The sequence below is a fragment of the Miniopterus natalensis genome, chromosome 16, assembly GCF_054644295.1.
Source record: "Miniopterus natalensis isolate mMinNat1 chromosome 16, mMinNat1.hap1, whole genome shotgun sequence".
NCBI lineage: Eukaryota > Metazoa > Chordata > Mammalia > Chiroptera > Miniopteridae > Miniopterus > Miniopterus natalensis.
The window spans coordinates 3,908,794-3,927,131 of record NC_142096.1 but is presented as its reverse complement, the minus strand read 5'-3'; the positions used below and the strand labels follow the sequence as shown (position 1 = coordinate 3,927,131).

General features: G+C 39.2%; 1 protein-coding gene across 1 annotated transcript in view; it reads right to left on the bottom strand.

Moving 5' to 3' along the window:
* The window catches only part of INTS8 (integrator complex subunit 8), a 34,860-nt gene extending 19,638 nt beyond the window's left edge, over window positions 1–15,222 (bottom strand). The window contains exons 1-12 of the mRNA XM_087825281.1: window positions 15,093–15,222; window positions 13,758–13,932; window positions 12,560–12,700; window positions 11,797–11,868; window positions 10,777–10,828; window positions 9,755–9,937; window positions 8,452–8,559; window positions 6,561–6,716; window positions 3,839–3,939; window positions 3,275–3,416; window positions 704–774; window positions 198–373 (exon numbers count right to left, since the gene is read on the bottom strand). Of these exons, the coding sequence (XP_087681407.1) occupies window positions 198–373; window positions 704–774; window positions 3,275–3,416; window positions 3,839–3,939; window positions 6,561–6,716; window positions 8,452–8,559; window positions 9,755–9,937; window positions 10,777–10,828; window positions 11,797–11,868; window positions 12,560–12,700; window positions 13,758–13,932; window positions 15,093–15,222 (1,507 nt within the window). The remainder of the gene's footprint in view (window positions 1–197; window positions 374–703; window positions 775–3,274; window positions 3,417–3,838; window positions 3,940–6,560; window positions 6,717–8,451; window positions 8,560–9,754; window positions 9,938–10,776; window positions 10,829–11,796; window positions 11,869–12,559; window positions 12,701–13,757; window positions 13,933–15,092) is intronic.
* Between the last annotated feature and the right edge of the window lie 3,116 nt (window positions 15,223–18,338).

The following is an 18,338-nucleotide window of genomic DNA, read 5'->3' as shown; positions in this document are numbered from 1 at the left end:
TTAACCATAGATTTAGCAAGTCCCAGCACTTAACTGCCTAGATAGAAATATAATTATGGAAAATAGGTAGATTTCTATTAATTACCAACATAAGTGTAAATTAAAACAATTAATAGGGCATCATCAAATATACTGAGGGGCAAATATAATAGCGGGACAAAATGTGTCAACATCAGCTAGCAGACTGGAGAGCTGACCTGGGATGTCATAAAAGGAAGTCACAGGTTTAATGCACAGATTCACTCCAGGGGATCTCTTCCTCATCTGATCAACAAGTAGCTTTCGTTCTTCATCTTTCAACAACGTAATGAAAAGCTCATGTGAAGAAATCATGAAAACATACTGCAGATCTTCCAACCCCAGACATACATTCCTAGATCAGTAAGAAATATTGTAAAACAAAAAATATGTAATTTAGTTTGGGGAAAACAGTATTAACCAATTTTTATTAACAAACCATTTAATAAATCACCATTTCACTTTGGTTCCTTATTTAAAATTGTGATATCAATGACAATATAAGAGTAACTGGTACAATCATAAGTTTTGTGAGGCTGCACTAATCTCAACCATAACTGGTTCTCAAATATCAGTTACTGGCTGTTTATAAGACATGCAGTTCAAACACAAAAAGTAATAAAAGGTACTTTCCTCACAGGACTAAGTTCAAAGTTAAGGAAAAGAAAAAAAGAAAGGTACTTACTTTAGAAAAGAAGCCATGTTTCCTTTCAAAGAATCTGAAGGTTTTTCTAAAGTTATTGATCTTGAACATACCTAGAAATTTGAGTATTTTTATTTGAGTATGGGCACTTTAAAAAAAAAAAAGAGAGCCCTCAGTGAATAAGGAAGTTTTCATCTATCCTTAATCAGATAAGGAACAGCTACAAGAAAAACACAATAAACATCATTCTAAGTGGTGAAACAGTACAAGCTTTCCTCTGAACTGAGACTGAGACCAGGAAGTGCACCAGAGCCCCTTATACTGAACACTGTACTAGAGGTCACAGTCAGCACAGTATGAACAATTAAAAAGAAACTGAAATAAAAGATCAGAAAAGGAAAAACCCAAAATGCATTTTTACAGGTGAACACTGTTAACAGAATTTTTAAGAGTTTCGCAAAGCAGTTAGAAACAAGATCATTATACAAAGTTCAACTCTACCTCTATACCAATGCATAAACTATTTTTAAGTGTACATTTGAAAAAACAAAAAAGACTTCTATAGAAAAATTACAAAGCTCTGAAGGACATTTAAAAAAAAGCCTCTATAAATCAAGGGCTGCACCAGTTCATGGATTAGAATACTCAATATTGTAAAGATATTAATTCTTCTAAATTGTTTTTTCAATGTAATGTAACTCCAAACAAAAATCCATCAGGCTTATTTGTGGAGCCTGACAATCTGAATCTATTGTTTACAACAAAACGCAAAGGACAAGCAAACCAATACAACTCTGAAAAACAAGGACACAGGAATACTGACGGGTAGACAAATAGAGAAGTGGTAAAGAACAGAGCCCAGAAATAGGCCATACACACTTGGCATTCTATAAAGGTAGCACTGGGGATTGGTAGAAAAAAGATGGACCATTCAGTATGGTATGGGAACAAACAGTCATATGAGGGTAAAAAAAAAAAAAATGGCACCAGACCCCCTACTTCAGATGACACACAAAAAATCAATTGTTGGTGGATTAAAGACCCAAATGAGAAAGGAAGCTAAGCTATAAAGCTTTTAGGAAAGAAACTAAGACAATCCTCATGACCGCAGCATAGCAAAAGCTTTCTTAAATAAGATACAGAAATCATGAATCCTTTATAAAACTTTATATTAAATTTAAGAGCTTTTAAAACAATAAAAAGAAAGTTAAAAGAGAAGTCAAACTCAAAGAGGTACCATTATACAACGATCTGACAGGCAAATCTGAAAATACCAAGTACTGGTAAAGATGCTGACCAACAAGAATTCTCATGCAAGTAATATTTCAGACACACTTCCTCTAAGTGTATAGACAAACAGTACATGTATGCACCAGGATATATATGTAAGGATGTTCCAAGCAGCACAATAGCAAAATACTATAAACACAAACATCTATCATCATAAGAATGGATAAGCTATCATATGATGTTAAAACACCTTGCAGCAGTGGAACACCTTTCACTATTAACACACCTGCTATCTGCCCACTATCGACCTGCACTGTCCAATACAGTAGTCACACAGCTATTGATTGTTTTGAAATATGAACACTGTTAACAGAATTTTTAAGAGTTTCGCAAAGTAGTTAGAAACAAGATCATTATACAAGGTTCAACTCTACCTCTATACCAATGCATACTGGTATACCAGTCCAGACTGAGATCTGCTCTAAAGGAAAACACACAGACTTTGAAAACTTAGTATGAAAAAAATTGTGAAATCTTTCAACTTTTTATACTAATTTTATGTTGAAATGATAGAATTTGGATAGATAAGATATAGGATTAAAACTAATTCCACCTTTTAAAAAAAACACCTTACAACACTGTGAAAAAAATCCTGTATCTGCATTAAACAACTTGAAAAAAGGTCTCAAATACGTTTAGTAAAAGAAAATGAATACATCTAGTATGATTTCATTTATATAAAGTTCAAAACAGGAAAATTAAAGCATATTCTTTAAGGGTGCATACAAAGGTGATACAACTGTAAAGAAAAACAAAGAAATTATTATCATTAAAGGCAGGACAGGGGTTTCCTCAAAGGGCGGCAGACAGGATTTGGAAAAGAGCATAAGGACTTTTAGAGTTGGCAACGCTGCACTTTGGAACTAAGTGTTACGAATTATGCTTTATGTACTTCTCTCAGTGCCCATTACATTAAAGCTATTAAAGAAAGAAGGTGAAAGATCCAGTAGAAACACAGACTCTAGAACTGACATGAGAGGCTCAAGGTGTGATCTGAGGGTCTTCAGTAAGCAGGTGACAGAAAAGGTGACTGACACTTTGGATGAGAATAAAAAGGACCCGAGAAGATGAGGGCGCCAAGGACAAAACTTTCGTAAAACAAAAACACTAAAAGGAGAGTGAAACAAGTCAATGAAGGAGGAAATCCAATAACGCAGGAGGACTAGGAAAGAGACACGCTAAGAGTGTCTCCTGTCAGTAATAGCAATCATCAGCCAGAGGCAGGTCAGATGAAGGCAGAGAAGAGGGCACTGGATTTGGCAACTAAGAGGTCACTGGTAACTTAAAGCAAAATTATAAGTCAAAGGGGAAATGATGTCTTACCTCAAGAAGAAAGTCTATTTTCTCTTTATTAGGTCTAAGAAATAGCTGGTTAAATTGAACACTAATTGTTCTACCTTCCAATATATCACGGACTGTGTTACAGGCACAGACTTTAAAACAGATTTCATCTAGAGCTTCATTTCTGTAGAATACAAAAGTAGATCCACTAATATCTTTTAAATAAAAAAAGGTATATATTACAAAACTAAATTCACAAGAATGAGCCATTTATTCTGGAGAGGTTGATTTTAGGATACTCAGGCACAATAGTAAATAACCAAGTCAGTGGGGCGAAAGCAGAACAGAAAGGTTTTGAATTGATCAAGGGACAATTTCATTCCAGATCAGGTTACAGAATCAAATTCTGCTATGTATGATTTTTCTCCCAAACGCTTTTTAATAGAACATTGAAGTGGCCCCTCTATGTTAATTTCCATATACTAACAAGACTGAACATACTGTCACAGGCGTACAGGTAATTTGGAGGTGTATTTTGGATAAAACCTGAAATGCACACTTGTTCTCTTATTCAAAAATCAAAAAGTAATTCTCTGATTGACTTACCCTTGTTGAGCTTTCTGAAAGAGTTCTCTTAGTACTGACTGTCGGAACTGGACGGGTAAATTGAAGGTTAAGTTATCCTCAATGAAAATCTTTATTACCTCCTAGAACACAGACATAAAATTGCATCCATATAAAAAATTGTATCCATTTCAAAAATCAGGGCAAAGTCTCTTTACTTTAAAAGTCTTCACCCCCACACCCGAAAAATTAAATTTAAAAATAAATTTTTAAGTCTTTCTATAATAAAAATACACATTGAAGAAAAATCACAAAAATAGTATTATTTATTTATTTATGAATGAGAATTTGTATAAGAGTTATTGAGCCAACTGACAACACATGCTGGGAGCAAGATCTCAGATGCTCCCTACCTGACATTTTTAAAATTAAAGATCATGGACCAAAAATGGGAGGTGAGAGAAGAATCCATTAGTAAGAGGCAGTGCAGCTGCATTATTAAAAGTTTTAAAAATTTCTTCTCATTCACTTTAAACACAAATTCATACAACAAACTTTTTTAAAAAATATGTCTTTACTGATTTCAGAGAAGGAGGGAGATAGAAACATCAATGATGAGTCATCACCGATCAGCTGCCTCCTGCATGCCCCCCACTGGGGGTGGAGCCCACAACCTGGACATGTGCCCTGACCGGGAACTGAACTTCAATCTCCTGGATCATAGGTCGATGCTCAACGATTGAGCCACTCCAGACGGGCAACAACAAACTTTTAAAAATATTACAACAATTTGACTTTCTCAGCTTTTTATCAAGCAATGGAAGAGGAGAGAAAGAAGGGGCGACAGTGTGGGGAAATGGGGAAAATTTTAGAAACAGTTAAAGCTGATCAACTGTTACCACAAAAGCACTGACACAAGTGGTTTCAAAACTATATATAGGGCAACCGCTCGCTGTTCCACCTCCATAGTCAAATGTGAGCAAGGGAGGGTCACACAGGGTGAAACAGCCTTTGCCAAATGGGAGAAGACACATTTGTCACAGCTGTTCAACAACTGCTTGATTCACACAAAGCAAACGCTAGGGGTTCATACAGAGAACCCTACTCACACAGTAAAGGGCTAAGCAGGGTTTTTCTAAGATACTCCTGCATACACAGCTAAAGTGATCAAGTTCAGAGTTTTCCTGCCTAGCTTCCCAATTACGCCGCTTTTTGATTTACACATTTTGGCACTCTGTTATATTCACAGTAACACGTGCCTACCTATGAGTAATATTTGTGAGGTGTTATTTGCACAGGTCCTACTTTAGGGAGCTTCTTACAGATTCTCTATCTTAACAGTAATTGATCCCCACCCTCCATAAGCCTTACTGGGGATATGCAATGGAAAGACCTCCAGTCTAATAAATGCATCTGGATCTGTAACCCATTCTCAAGTAAGTTTCCTTTTCTTCCCTAGGGAAAAGCAGAACTTTTTTAGAAAGAGCCAGAGGGAGAGAAGAAAGTACTAGCCCCTCCGTTCTAGTCTCCATGGGAAGTTAACTGTAGTAGGGAAGCATGAACTAAAAAGTCGGGCTAAGTGAAGACACAACACGAAAGGTATGCCACAGCTATTTCACTGCATGACTCCTTCATTGCACGACTCCTGTTCTGAACTAAACAACATGAAGGCACTGTTCACATTCTAGAATGAAGGCTTTCCAATAGAAATTTTAAAAGTACAAATTCTAATTCCCAGTGATTTTCATTACAACACTAAAGATATTACCCACAGGGGGCAATGAAAATCTCAACAGACTAAGCTCTTTTCATGAGTGAAATTAAAATAATGACCAGGCTTGTTGGCCAAGTGGGCTCTGTAACACACCATCCAAACCTACCCAAGCTGCTCTGCTCACTTTCTTCTTCAGTCCTAATATTTGCAGTGGCTATAATAAGACTGGGCTACAAGGTTATACTTTGAAATCAGACACAAAACTTTAGTCTCCATATAGAGGGCATTTGCTAAGTGAAAATAAGTCAGACGGAGAAAGACAAATACCGTATGATTTCACCTATATGTGGAATCTAAAACAACGAACAAACAAGCAAGAGAGAGAAAACTCACAGACAAAACAAACTAATGGCTGCCAGGTGGGAGGGGGCTGGGGACCAGGTGACAAGACGAAGGGATTAAGTACAAACTGACAGTTACAAAATAGTTATGGGGATGTAACGTACAGCTTACGAAATACACTCAATAACATTGTGATAACTACACATGGTGTCAGGTGGTGCAAGATTTATTGGGGGAATCACTTTGTAACTTATACGAATGTATAATCACTGTGCTGTACAGCTGAAATGAATATTCAATGTCAACTGTAATTGAAAAATTAAAAAAACAACTTTAGGTTGAATAAAACTAAAAATTCTCTACCTGTAATTTTAAAAGTTAAAAGTTCCGCTTATAAAGTTTCTTACAGAATTTACTTAAAATTGGCAAACTGTACACCTTCAAGAAAGGATAATATCAATACTAAAGAGTCAACATCTATATAGTGCTTTGCCTTACAGTTTATAAGCTGTAACTTCTCTCACTTAATTCTCACAAGATGATTATGAAATGGGTAATTATTACCACTATTTTATGGGCCAATATCTCACAGTTTGACTCGCCACAAATCAAACAACTGGTAAATGACAGTGCCCGTATTCAAATTCAGTTCTGTCTGGCTTCCAAAACTTTTCAACTACACTACTGCAACCCCACCATAAGTCTTACCTGATAATTGCCAGATCTCAAACAAATATGGACTTGACTATATGGAGTTAACTGTTGAGATGTAATATCAGAAGAAGGTACGAGAACATCACATGCTTGACAATAGCCAGCCAACCGCTTCTCATCTATGGTACAATGGAGAGATAATGAACCTATCTGTAAAGTAAGAGGTATAATCATTATCCATCCATGTAACAGAAGCAGTACTCTAAACACCCCCTTAGTGCATCTCAACAGTACAAGACAGTGCTGAAAAAAATTCAGAGCTGGAGGAAACAAAAAATAATATAAAGGTTAAAGGTTTAGGGGTCAGCAAACTATTAATGCTCATGGGCCCAATCTAGCCTGCGGCCTGTTTTTGTACAACCCTTGAGCTAAGAATGATTCTCAGGGTCTCAAAGGGAAAACAACAACTGAGAATATGCAACAAAAACTGTGTAAGGGCCACAAAGCTAAACTACCTATTATCTAGCCCTTCACAAAAATGTTGGGGGGGGGGTGGAAGGGGTCAGTGGGGAGGAAAGGGCCATTTTTAATATTTTAAATTTAGAAAAAAAGACTGAAACATTGAAAAAAAAAGTTGGGGTACAGAAAACTGACTCCTGGTTCAGTTTTCAGGCTAACATACAAAAAGTAGACATTATCATCATTCTAAGTAGGTATGACAATTAAGAATTTAACTTAACAGAGTGAACATTGTTAAAAACAAGTTTAAAATATTTAAAAATACATAATACTTGGGAGAAATTTATGGGGGGGAGGGGGGGCAAGAAAGCTCAATCTTCAATCAACTGGAGAGAATAAGGAATGCTTCTACCAAAACAGAAAAATTAAAGACACACACTTTAAAAATTAGAGTTTTAAATCACTCTACTTGAATGCCATAAAAGTAGAAATTTGATGAGTTACTCAGGCAAAATAAAATGGGGATTCCCAATGGGTCCAGATTAGAATTAAAGTAAATCTCTAGTGAATTTAAATTTGTTTTTTCTGGTAAGGTAAGGAGACTGAAGTGGGACTTTTTCTAGGCACCAGGCATACAAAAACCTACTTATACACTTTAAACTTCAGTTGTCTGAAGCATAAAGAGAAAAATGGAAATGATAAACACTTGAAAAAAGTTTATCCTTATTAAGAATTATGAAAATGCAAAATTTTTAAAGATACAAATTAGCAATTAAAAAACAAACAAACACAACTCACTGCTGATTAGAGTACCCTCAAAGAAAGGTACCTGGCAGAGCAATTTGGTTTACAGCCTTCAAAAAATTAATAGCCCGACCAGAGAGGCTCAGCTGGTTGAGCGTCATCCTGTGCACTGAAAGGTTGGTTCGATTCCCAGTCAAGGCATATACGAAAGGCAACAGATCAATGTTTGTCTGTTTCCCTCTGTCCCACCCCCTCCCTCTTCCTCTTCCTCTTTAAGCATGTCCTCGGGTGGGGGGGGGATTAATAACCAATGGAAATGGCAATTCTACATGCAATAATTTAACTTGAAAGTATCTAAAATCGAAAAAAAATTTATGCTTGCAGATATAGAACTGAAGTTTTATAATAAATAAAACCAGTAAGCAACCCAATTGCCCTAACATGCAGGAAATGAAGCAAATCACACAATAGAATACATTTTAAATGTCTATTCAAAAATTTAAGGGAGGATATACAGAATGAGCTTAACTGTATAAAAACATATACAGAAAGAATAAAAACCAGAAGGAAATATGGGGTTATTTCCAGGTAGTGGTAGTATAGATTTTTAACAACTGTTTTCAGTACTTTTTTGAACTTTGCAGTTACTACAATAAACACCGTTTACCAAAAAAATTAAAGTGAAAAATATACAGATGTTGTAAAGGATTGAATATTATGTGCCTGTTATGACCGTATTTACCTCTGCAATTAGTTCTTTGGTTCTAAAAAATTTTTCTCTGGCATTTTCATAGACAGCTGAATTGGTAGAGCCTTGCTGGAAGTATGCTGCACCCAAATCATAACACACCTAAAGTGGTAATGAACGTCAATCTCGTTAGTAATTTTTCATGTACATAAAAGTTGACAAAACCCAAAATTATCTTTCATCTCAGCAAAACATAGGTAATATGTATAAGAATAAAACATATTTCAATGAGAAGTGAAACAATCAATGATCTTAGTCACAAGCAACAGAAACCAAATCGGATGAAGCAGAAAATAGATTTACTGATAAGATTTCAGGTGGCCTACAGAGTTATTGGTAAGGTCAAAGAATCAGGCTGAAAATCAAAAGGGGGCAAGGGAGGCAAGCAGTCAGGACAAGAGACACAACTGGTCTAATGAGACACGGCTACAGCAGCGTCTCAACACTAGACTCCACAGCTCCTAGCACCCTTAGCCACCATCACTGGACACGGAAAGCAGCAGCTACATACACCCTTACTACTACGGCCCCTGGAAACTAGATTTTCCTGTCACTGTTGCTGCTGCTCACCATCACAACAATTCTCTATCATCCCCACTTCACTGACTTAGGAGCTCCTGATGCAGTCTAAACTAAATATATGTCTGTCACACCTACGTGACATTCTTGCCCTCAAGCAGGATAAGGCTAGAGAAAGCTAGTATTTCTCAAGTTTTCAGCTCTATTACAGGAAGCAAGCTCTGCCTCCTGCCAAGTCTCAGATGGTAAAGAGTTCTTCTAAAACAGAAGAGGGGGGCCCAGCCAGCTTGGCGCAGCAGTGGAGCACCCACCTAAGATCCAGGAGATCGAGGTTCGATTCCCAGCCAGGGCACATGCTCAGGTTGCAGGCTCGATCCCCAGTGTTTCAGTATCAATTAAAAAAAAAAAATCTTTAAAAAGAAACAAACAAAAAAAAGTCCTGGCCAATCTGGCTCAGGGGTTAGAGCACTGGCCCCCTGACTGAAGGATCCCGGGTTCAATTACAGCCAAGGGCATGTACCTTGGTTGCAGGCTCAATCCATGCAGGAGGCAACCAATCAATGTGTCTCTCTCATGTCAATGTATGTATCTCTCTCTCTCTCTCTCTCTCTCTCTCTCTCTCTCTTCCTGCCACACTCTCAGAAAAGCACTGAAAAAAATGTCCTTGGGTGAGGACTGAAAGAAAAAGAGACAAAAGGAGAAATAAATTCTAATTAAAAATACCAGGATAAGATTTCCAAAAATTTGCTATGCATTGATTAAATATGGAAATGAATACCTGGCACTGCATCTCCTCAGTTTTGATTTTCAATCCAGCAGTAGAACTCTCAGTTTCTCCATTTACCATGCCTGGCTCCATGGCCAATAAATCTAGTGTCCTCATTGTGTGGACATAAAGATCCTTGTTCAATTTAAGGGCTGCCTCTAGTACCAAAATAGAATCAGAAGCTTGTTCTTTTAGCTATAAAAATTCAATAAACAAATTATTAAAATACAAAAATGGCAGCAATGGACTACATTAACCAAAATATATTTACAGAATACTCTGTAGCTTACTGTACTAAGCTATTAAAAAAATATTTTTAACACAGGAGTGCAATTAAATTTGTTGAACTAGTTATTTTAAATTAAAAAATACAGTAAGTTCCTGTGAAATTAAAAAATACAAATTAAAAAACTATCTTTTCTCTATAGAAAAGTTAATAAAGAAAATATTTTCAAGATTTACTGTTCCACTGATTTATTCAAGAAATGTTTGTTATGCTTCAATGTACCAGCCATTTTAATGGGCACTAGATGCAGATTGTTTCTTCCCTCTCTTCTCCCAGCCCCTGCACATCACATGGGATCTCTGGCACATTGTAGGTGTTAAATACAGAATTACAGAGATCATTTGAAAATTATGGCAACTCCCACGTTTCTACTTTTACATTACTAAATCAATTTAAAAAATAACTTGTACTTTTCTGACTACAAAAGTAATTTTAAAATATCTCAGTAATGTTTATTGTAAAGTTTTTGGGAAATATAAAAGAATGCAAAGGTATCACTTGCAAGAGTGATGTCTCATAGCTGCTAAAGTATCATAAAATATTCAACAGAATTGGTAGTAAAGCACTGTATCGTTAACACTGAAAATCTGTACAAGTTAGAATATTAGCAAGCTACACTCTAACAGTGAAAACCGATGTCACTGTTTCCAGACCAGGCCAACTCTCATATACCTAGTTAGGAGAAGTATCTAAGCCGGCTCAGTGTGTGCCTCAGAAATGTTAAAGTATAACTGATGCAGATACTCACCACTTTCAAAATATTTTCTGTTAGCTCTTTCTCCTGCTGCATCTGACTCATACTAAGAGAAAAGATTGCAGAGTATCAAATGTTACTCAAAGGACAGAAAATTCAACACTGAAGAGCATCATCCTTGAAAACAAGGTTATATTTAAATAAAAATGTTTTTAATGCTATTTTTATGCTTAAAAAAACAAAAACTCAAAATTATATTCATTTACCATTATTCTCTCATTTACTTTGCATTATACAAAACAACAACAAAACCCCTCAATTTAGGAATAAAACTTACTGCCGGGCCAGCATGGCTCAGCAGTTGAGCATCAACCTATGATCCAGGAGATCAAGGTTCATTTCCATTAGGGCACATGCCCAGGTTGCAGGCTCAATCCCCAGTAGGGGGCATGCAGGAGGCAGACAATGAATGACTCTCATCATTGATATTTCTCTCTCTCTCCTTTCCTTTCTGAAATCAATAAAGATATATTTTAAAAAAACAACAACAAAAAACTTACTGGCAGCAAAAGCTTAATTATTTCAAGTTAGAAACTATGCTCTCTAGCTCCAAATATTAATAAGCTGCTACCTGGAATTTAAGAATTAGGTTTAAAACTCCAGATACGATCAAACTTTTGTAATAAATTTTGTAGTCTAAAATAATATTTACATATATTAAAATAATTTTCTCCATACAGAATATATCCTCAAGTAAATTTAATTAAATGAAAAAAAATCTTAGTACTTTGAAGGTCAGTTAATAATTAAGATGAATGGCACAATTCACAAGCACTCCCCTTCTTTTTTAGAGGTCTCTACTCTAAATATCCAGAACACCCTGATTGTCTCAGCCTCTAACTCCTCCAAACCCAGCTTCTGAGGAAGGCCTTCTGCCCTCCAATTTTTGCTCTACTCCTATGTACCCAAGGTTATTAAAAATTTGCAAAATTCTTAAAAAACCTGATGAAAAAAGTTTCAAGTAAGGGTCATATGAAAAAAGTGCCAGGTAAGGGTCATTATCTGTCAACTTACACACTTAACTGAGGAGGTCCAGGTTTTGCCTGTTTGACAGGAAAACTACTTTGAACAATTGTCCTAATTGCCCTGAAGAAAACACAAGAAGAAGAAAATTTAATACATTATAAAGGTCACTTCAATTATTTTTTCAAGTATTCCTTAGAAGATTCACATTATAAGTTACCTGGAGTTTGAATTAACATATAATAAAAACTTTCAAATCATCCATAATTTTATTTTCATCAGAATGCTTTCCATCTATGCAGTCACAAGTTTTTCCCATTAGACTCACATTTCCCAAGATCATCTGAGAGAGCTCTGGAGTATAAGGAACCCTTAAGCACAGCCCTGAAAAGCCAGAGTGCAATTAAATGGAGGCTGCCCAACACATTTTAGGTTTGTAAAAAAATCTACCATTGTGCTCTGTCCAGGGAGCACACCTGCACCTTTCCTTTCCCCTTTTCTTCCCCTCTACAGGTATGCATCTCCTGAAGTTTAAGTTTAAGGGTCCCCACGAGACTTGCAACCAGAGAGCAATAGGCAGCACCAGCTCAGCCAGGCTTACCCCCTGATCCTGTCTCCAAGGCCCCCTTTTCTCTGACATCTCAGTGAGCCAAAGCAGCCCCACCTAGGCACGTTTCTTTCCTATAACTTTTTTAGAGAAACAAAGCAACCCTGCATAGGCTCTCCTGTTGCTTCTTCTATCCTAAGCCCTTTCTTGTTTCACTGTCCCCAGCTTTAATAAGTGTACTCTCAAAAAAAATTTTTTTTCACTTACCATCTATTATAGAGAAGGATAGCCATGGCAGTGGTCGGAGGTAAAGAGGCCAGATCCATGTCTACATGCTTTGTCCCAGGAGGAACTTGACTGACGCACAGCAGTTCATTCAGTAGCATGTTCAACACTGGAACAGACAAACTTAAAAGGGAGAAGCAGAAAGTACATGTTTGCATGTTTGCTGCATAAGAAGCACAAAATACACAATTTAATATCTTCACTGAAAATATTACACTGTTAAAGGACTAAATCTACAGGGCCATTTTATTGATTTGTCTCAACTTATATGAAAATATCAAGTTTTAAGACTCGAAATTTTTTTTATGAAAATAATGTAAACATACAAAAGTAGACAGAATAATATAATGAATCCCCATGTGCCCATTATCCAGCTTCAACAATTACAACTGATGACCAATCTTGTTTCATCTCTACCCTTACCCTATTCCCTCCTTCCCATACTATTGTAAAGCAAATTTCCAATGTTAAACTATTTCTTCCCCAAGTATTTCAGAATATTGCTCCCAAAAATTAACTCAACATATTCACAGTATTAATTTCACTTCTAAAAATTTTTCAATTGCTTATCATCAAAAACCCAATGTTCAGTTTTCCAACTGCACCATAAACATCATATGTTTTGTACACATTGCTACCTGTTGCTATACTTCTTGAGTCTATTAATAGATAGGTTTCAGATTAAAGAATAGAATTTTCTTTTAATTTTAATGTTTAATGCTGGAGAATGGGTGATGAAAAAAGTGTTTAAATACTACTGAGAGTTATAAACTCATACATAAAACTCTCTTGGAATGCAATCTGGCAATATGTAACATGCCTTAAAAACGTTTGTACTAGACCTGGCCGATGTGGCTCAGTGGTTGGAGCACTGGCCCTGCAGGATGGGGGATCGAACCCTCAACCTAGGTACATGCCCTGACCAAAAATCAAACCCACAACCTGGCTGATGGCCCAAGCCACTGAGCCACACCGGCCAAGATATCTAAACGGTACTTCAAAATGAATTTCTTCCTTTTTACTTATTTTTTTTAGTTTTTAAATTCCACCACTTCATTGAGGGCCTTCGGGTGAGGGTCAAAGGCTGGGAGGACAATCAGATCGGACGTGCTCAGCCTGGCTGGAATCTCCCCAGCCTCAGAGCCACCAAAGCCCCAAGTGTCATTTAAATCCTGTATACCTTTTCTCTAATATGTCCAAGTCCCACTTCAAATGTGCGGCAACTTTAAGAGCAAGTAGTTTTAAAATACGATTCCTCTTGTTATCAGGTGGAGGCTGAACTTGGTTTTGTTCATTAACGGAAGGTTTGGAAGCCTGTTCCAAAAACTGAACTATAAGTTGAACTGGGGCAGGATCTAGGATTTAAAAGAAAACAGGCTCTTAAATTTAAGTTACAATTATGAAGATGCAAAAGGACTTATTCACTGTATTTGTTTATGGCAACAAAAGGAACCCAAACAACTGTGTGGTTATAATGACTACGGAGTATGATTTATGGGAATTGAACCTGGGGGAAAGGGGAGGCGTAAAGCGTATTCACCAGCAGGCGAAAGCACTCGAGAGGTAAGAACACGACGGCCACGGATTTCTACTCCAGCAAACAGCCAATGTCCATTAGAGGAAAGCGATGAAACGATGAGAATTATTGCTTTAAAACTTAATTTTAAAATAATAAAATTGTTTTAAATTGATGCGGCGTGGCTTGCATCAACTTGCCTCTCTTACACCTGCACAGAGAGGTAACACCACCTGCCTCAAAAGGCTGTTAGGAAGTCTGAATTAAATAACATGTGAAGCATTAAGCACAGTGCCTGGCACCCACCAAGCGCCTAACAGAGGTTTGTGGAAGGCAGAGATTTAAAAGGACAGAATCCAGGTGGTGAAGCCACCCAGGTAAAGCACAGGCGTCTCCATCAGCTGAGGCCCGGCTATCAGGCCCGACAAGCCGCACCTGGCCTCGACCTTGACCAGCAAAATCCTACGCAAGGAACTTAGCCTTTCAGGCCAGTGTCTTCCCAGAAACGCCAGGAAATCTTCCTTCCGTACCGCTCGCATTAATGCGACGCTAACTAACCACGATCGTCATCCTACAGCAACCACCTCGCCGTGGTGCCGCATTTCCCGTCTCCAAAGGTGTTCTTGTTGTAACGCGTAATAAACGTACAGTTAAGACTCAGGAACCGCCCCCCGTCGGGGGGCAGAGCAGGTCGACGAGAACCTAAGTCCCCGGCGTCGGGATTCGCCCCCGAACGACCACAGCCGGGCTTGCCCGGGCGAGGCGAGCTCCAGCCGCCCGACCCCACACGGGAGAGGACAGAAACGTGGGGGTGAAGGCCTATCTCGCGCTGTCCTTCGGCCCGCACGGGGGTGCCGGGCCCGGGACGCCAACGCTCAGTGAGGGGCGCGGCCTGCGCTCGGCTCGGGGCCGCGGCTTCGCGCGCGCGGGGCCCCGGCAGCCCGGGGGCGGCGCCGGGGGCCGGGCCCGCTCGCCGCGGGCCGCGGGCGCCGCGCTCACCGGGGCAGGGCTTGCGCAGATGCTTCTCCAGCAGCGACTCCTCCAGCAAGAACTCGAACCAGCAGGTCTGCGGCGGGGTGCAGGGCCGGCTGGAGGTGGCCGCCTCCCGGTCCGCCGCCTCGGCGCTCATCCTGCCCCCGCCGCCGCCGCCGCCGCCGCCCCCGGGGACGCTTCCCGGCTCCAACCTGACACTCGGACGCGGGCCCCGGACTGTGACCCGCGGAGCCGCCGCCGACGAGGCTGCGCCCGAAACCTCCCGGAAACCCACACAATCTAAGATGGCGGCGGCCCCGGCGGCGTCGCAGCCCTGGGACCCGCCTCCCTGCGCCGCCGCGCCCCCAGCCAATCGTGGCTCGAGGTGGAAGGAGGCGGGACCCGTCCGCAGGCCACGCCCCTCCGTTGCCATGGGAGACGACCGGGCAGGCTGGGTCCCTGCGGGCTTTCGCGTTTCTCCCCGAGCTTCTCGCTGGTGGAAGAAACCAGCCCCGGGCTGCCGGGAGCCCCAGCGTCTTCGTGAAACTCCGCACAGGACGGTCCCGACGCGAGCCGAGGCCTGCGACCGAGGCTGCAGTGGCAGCAGCTGCTCCTCGTGCTTCGCTAAGCTGCCCAAGGGCTGCGAGAAAGATGCTGCTCAGTCGGCCTTTCGAGAAAGACCAAGGCCCAGTGGGCAATCCTGGGGCAAAGCCAAGAAGGGGTCCGGAGGCCGGTCCCGGGCGGACTCCAGAGCTAGACTTGTCTGACCGCTCGGTAAGGAAGCGCCCGGCTCGGGCTCGGGCCGCGCCTCGGTCAGGACCTGAAACTAGTGTCAAAGCACCGGAAACGCCCGAGGCGGGGACGCCCCGGTTGCTGAAGGTGCGTGGACAACGGGTCCCGCCAGCTGTGCATCTTGAAAAGTAAAACTTTACTAAATAAAACATTGTGGACCAGGCAGTTTGTCGCAGGTGCTTTCAGTGTCCGAGGTCCCCCCCACCGAGGTCATCTCGGACTCGCGCGCCAGCAGCCCGGCGCCCTCCAGAGCCCGCAGCTGGAGGCGAAGCGGTCCGCGCGCCGCCGGGGAGGGCGTGGCCGCCGCCGCGGGCGAGGAACACGCTCTGAAACGGGTCGCAGTGGTAACCGCGCGACTTTGAATACACTAAGAGCTGCTGAACTGGACACCTTCAACGAGTGAATTGTATGATATGCAAGTCATATCTCAATAAAGATGTAATGAAGATGTAACAAAAAAGGTTTATATAAAAATAACTAAAAAGTTTTGAAGAATTTTATTATGGAAACACAAGGAGTTTAAGCATGAAATGATTTCATTCTTGATAATAGGCAGACAGTATAAACGTGAAGTAAACTAGGTACCCCAACTCCTTCAAAAGATTTATATTTACTGAAATCAACTTTTATTCTTTTGCAAAGACATAACCTTAGTTACAAGAGGAACACATTTAATCTAGTCATTGTCACAGGTATAATTCAGAAATCAACATACATAAAATTAGTCGTATTCATCTTTGTTAAACAGCTGTACAAAGCTATTAACATAAAATATGAAAGGATTATTTAGGAAGTATTTCAAACTATAAGTCTGGAATGCATGTTTCTGATATTATTCCACTAAATACAACAGTCAATGTTCAGTGTCTCTCTCATAGAACTGCACGTAGGATTATACATGCCGAGATTAAAATACAAGCTGCTCAGGTATGGAGTAGCTGAGCGAGGAGGCCAGAAGGCATGTAGCTGCTGCTTAGGGTGATAAACATGTTCTAAAATTGATCGCAGTGATAACTGCACGACTTTGAATATACTAAAAACTGTTGAACTGGACACCTTAAATGAGTGAATTCTAAGAAACTTATAAACAGAAATGATTCAAAGACGTCTTTATGCTAATTCCAGCAAATCTTGTTCTAAAATGTTCTTTTTTATTATGAAAAACAAGTTTGTTCAGAAACCTTAATGGACAAAACACTGCAAATATATTCCTTTGCAATTTGCACATCTAATTTTATTTAAACTGTTAACTCTACATTCAAAAACTTAATAATGAGCTCTATTGTTTCAATAGGAAATTGAGTTTAACTTGTAACTTTTTCAGAGCTGTAATTTTAACACATACTGGAATCTAAAATTATTGGCAAATAGCAAAAACCATTTATTTAAAAAACTGGACAAATAGAGAATATACTGAAATGTAAATCAGGAAGTAGTTATTTGCTTTACAGGTTTAAATATACAGAATTCATAATATATGTCCCTTTAAATATTCATGCATATAAATTAAACTTACCAAAACAAAAAATCAACTGACATACAATTTTTAGAAACCCCACCAATTTCATAAAGAGGCACTAGTTTTACCCACAAAAGGCATCAAAATGTTTTAATGGATCGAAATAGAAAGGGCCAAAGAACAATTTTTCAAAAACAAACCGTTAGCTATTCACTGTGCCCTGCAAGAAATTCATAATTTTTTTAGAGGATATTTTGAGCCCTAACTTACAACACACTTTGACCTCCATTCTGCTTTTCCTTGAGAGTCTGGACTGGGTGGAAGCGTGCCACAACACAGAGGCCACTGGCCATTTGGGTCACTATCCTGAGAAAACATGCTGTCTACATACACAAGTAATAAAACGTTTCTGAAGTACAATGCATTCTCCCTAGGTTGTAAAACCTACCAGTCTCACAAAATGCACCAAGATACAGATGCAAAAGGTAGGAAAAATATAAAACAGCAGAGAGTCAATATCACATAGCTTATCAAGTAAGTTTTATTTGTTAGATTGTTTGGCATTTGGGACCTAAATTAATTTAGCAAGCTAGAAATCCCATCTCTGCCCTTAACAAAGATTTGCTTATTTATTACTGAAAATAGAATAGTGAGGTTGTGCTTAACAATGAGGAAAAAGTTACCAAATTTTTCTTACGGAAAAGAAAGAAATGGATAATATTTTTTGGAAAATAAAAAGTAAACTTTGAAATAAAGTTAAGGCACTTATTTCAAAATGGTTTTATGATAAGGGCAAAGTATGTTTTGTATTTCTTGAAGAAATTCTTTCCACACAAAAACCACAAACTTTGCTCCTTACACAGATCTTTATCGTCCAACCTAACAACTGTAAGTTACCCAAACAGTTAACTTGCAGAATTCTTAATCATCTGTTACTCTACAGATAAGAAAATTAATTCAATGCTCCTCAAAGTTTTCCAGTACTACTGTTTTAATTACAGTTAAAATAGAAACAAATGAGC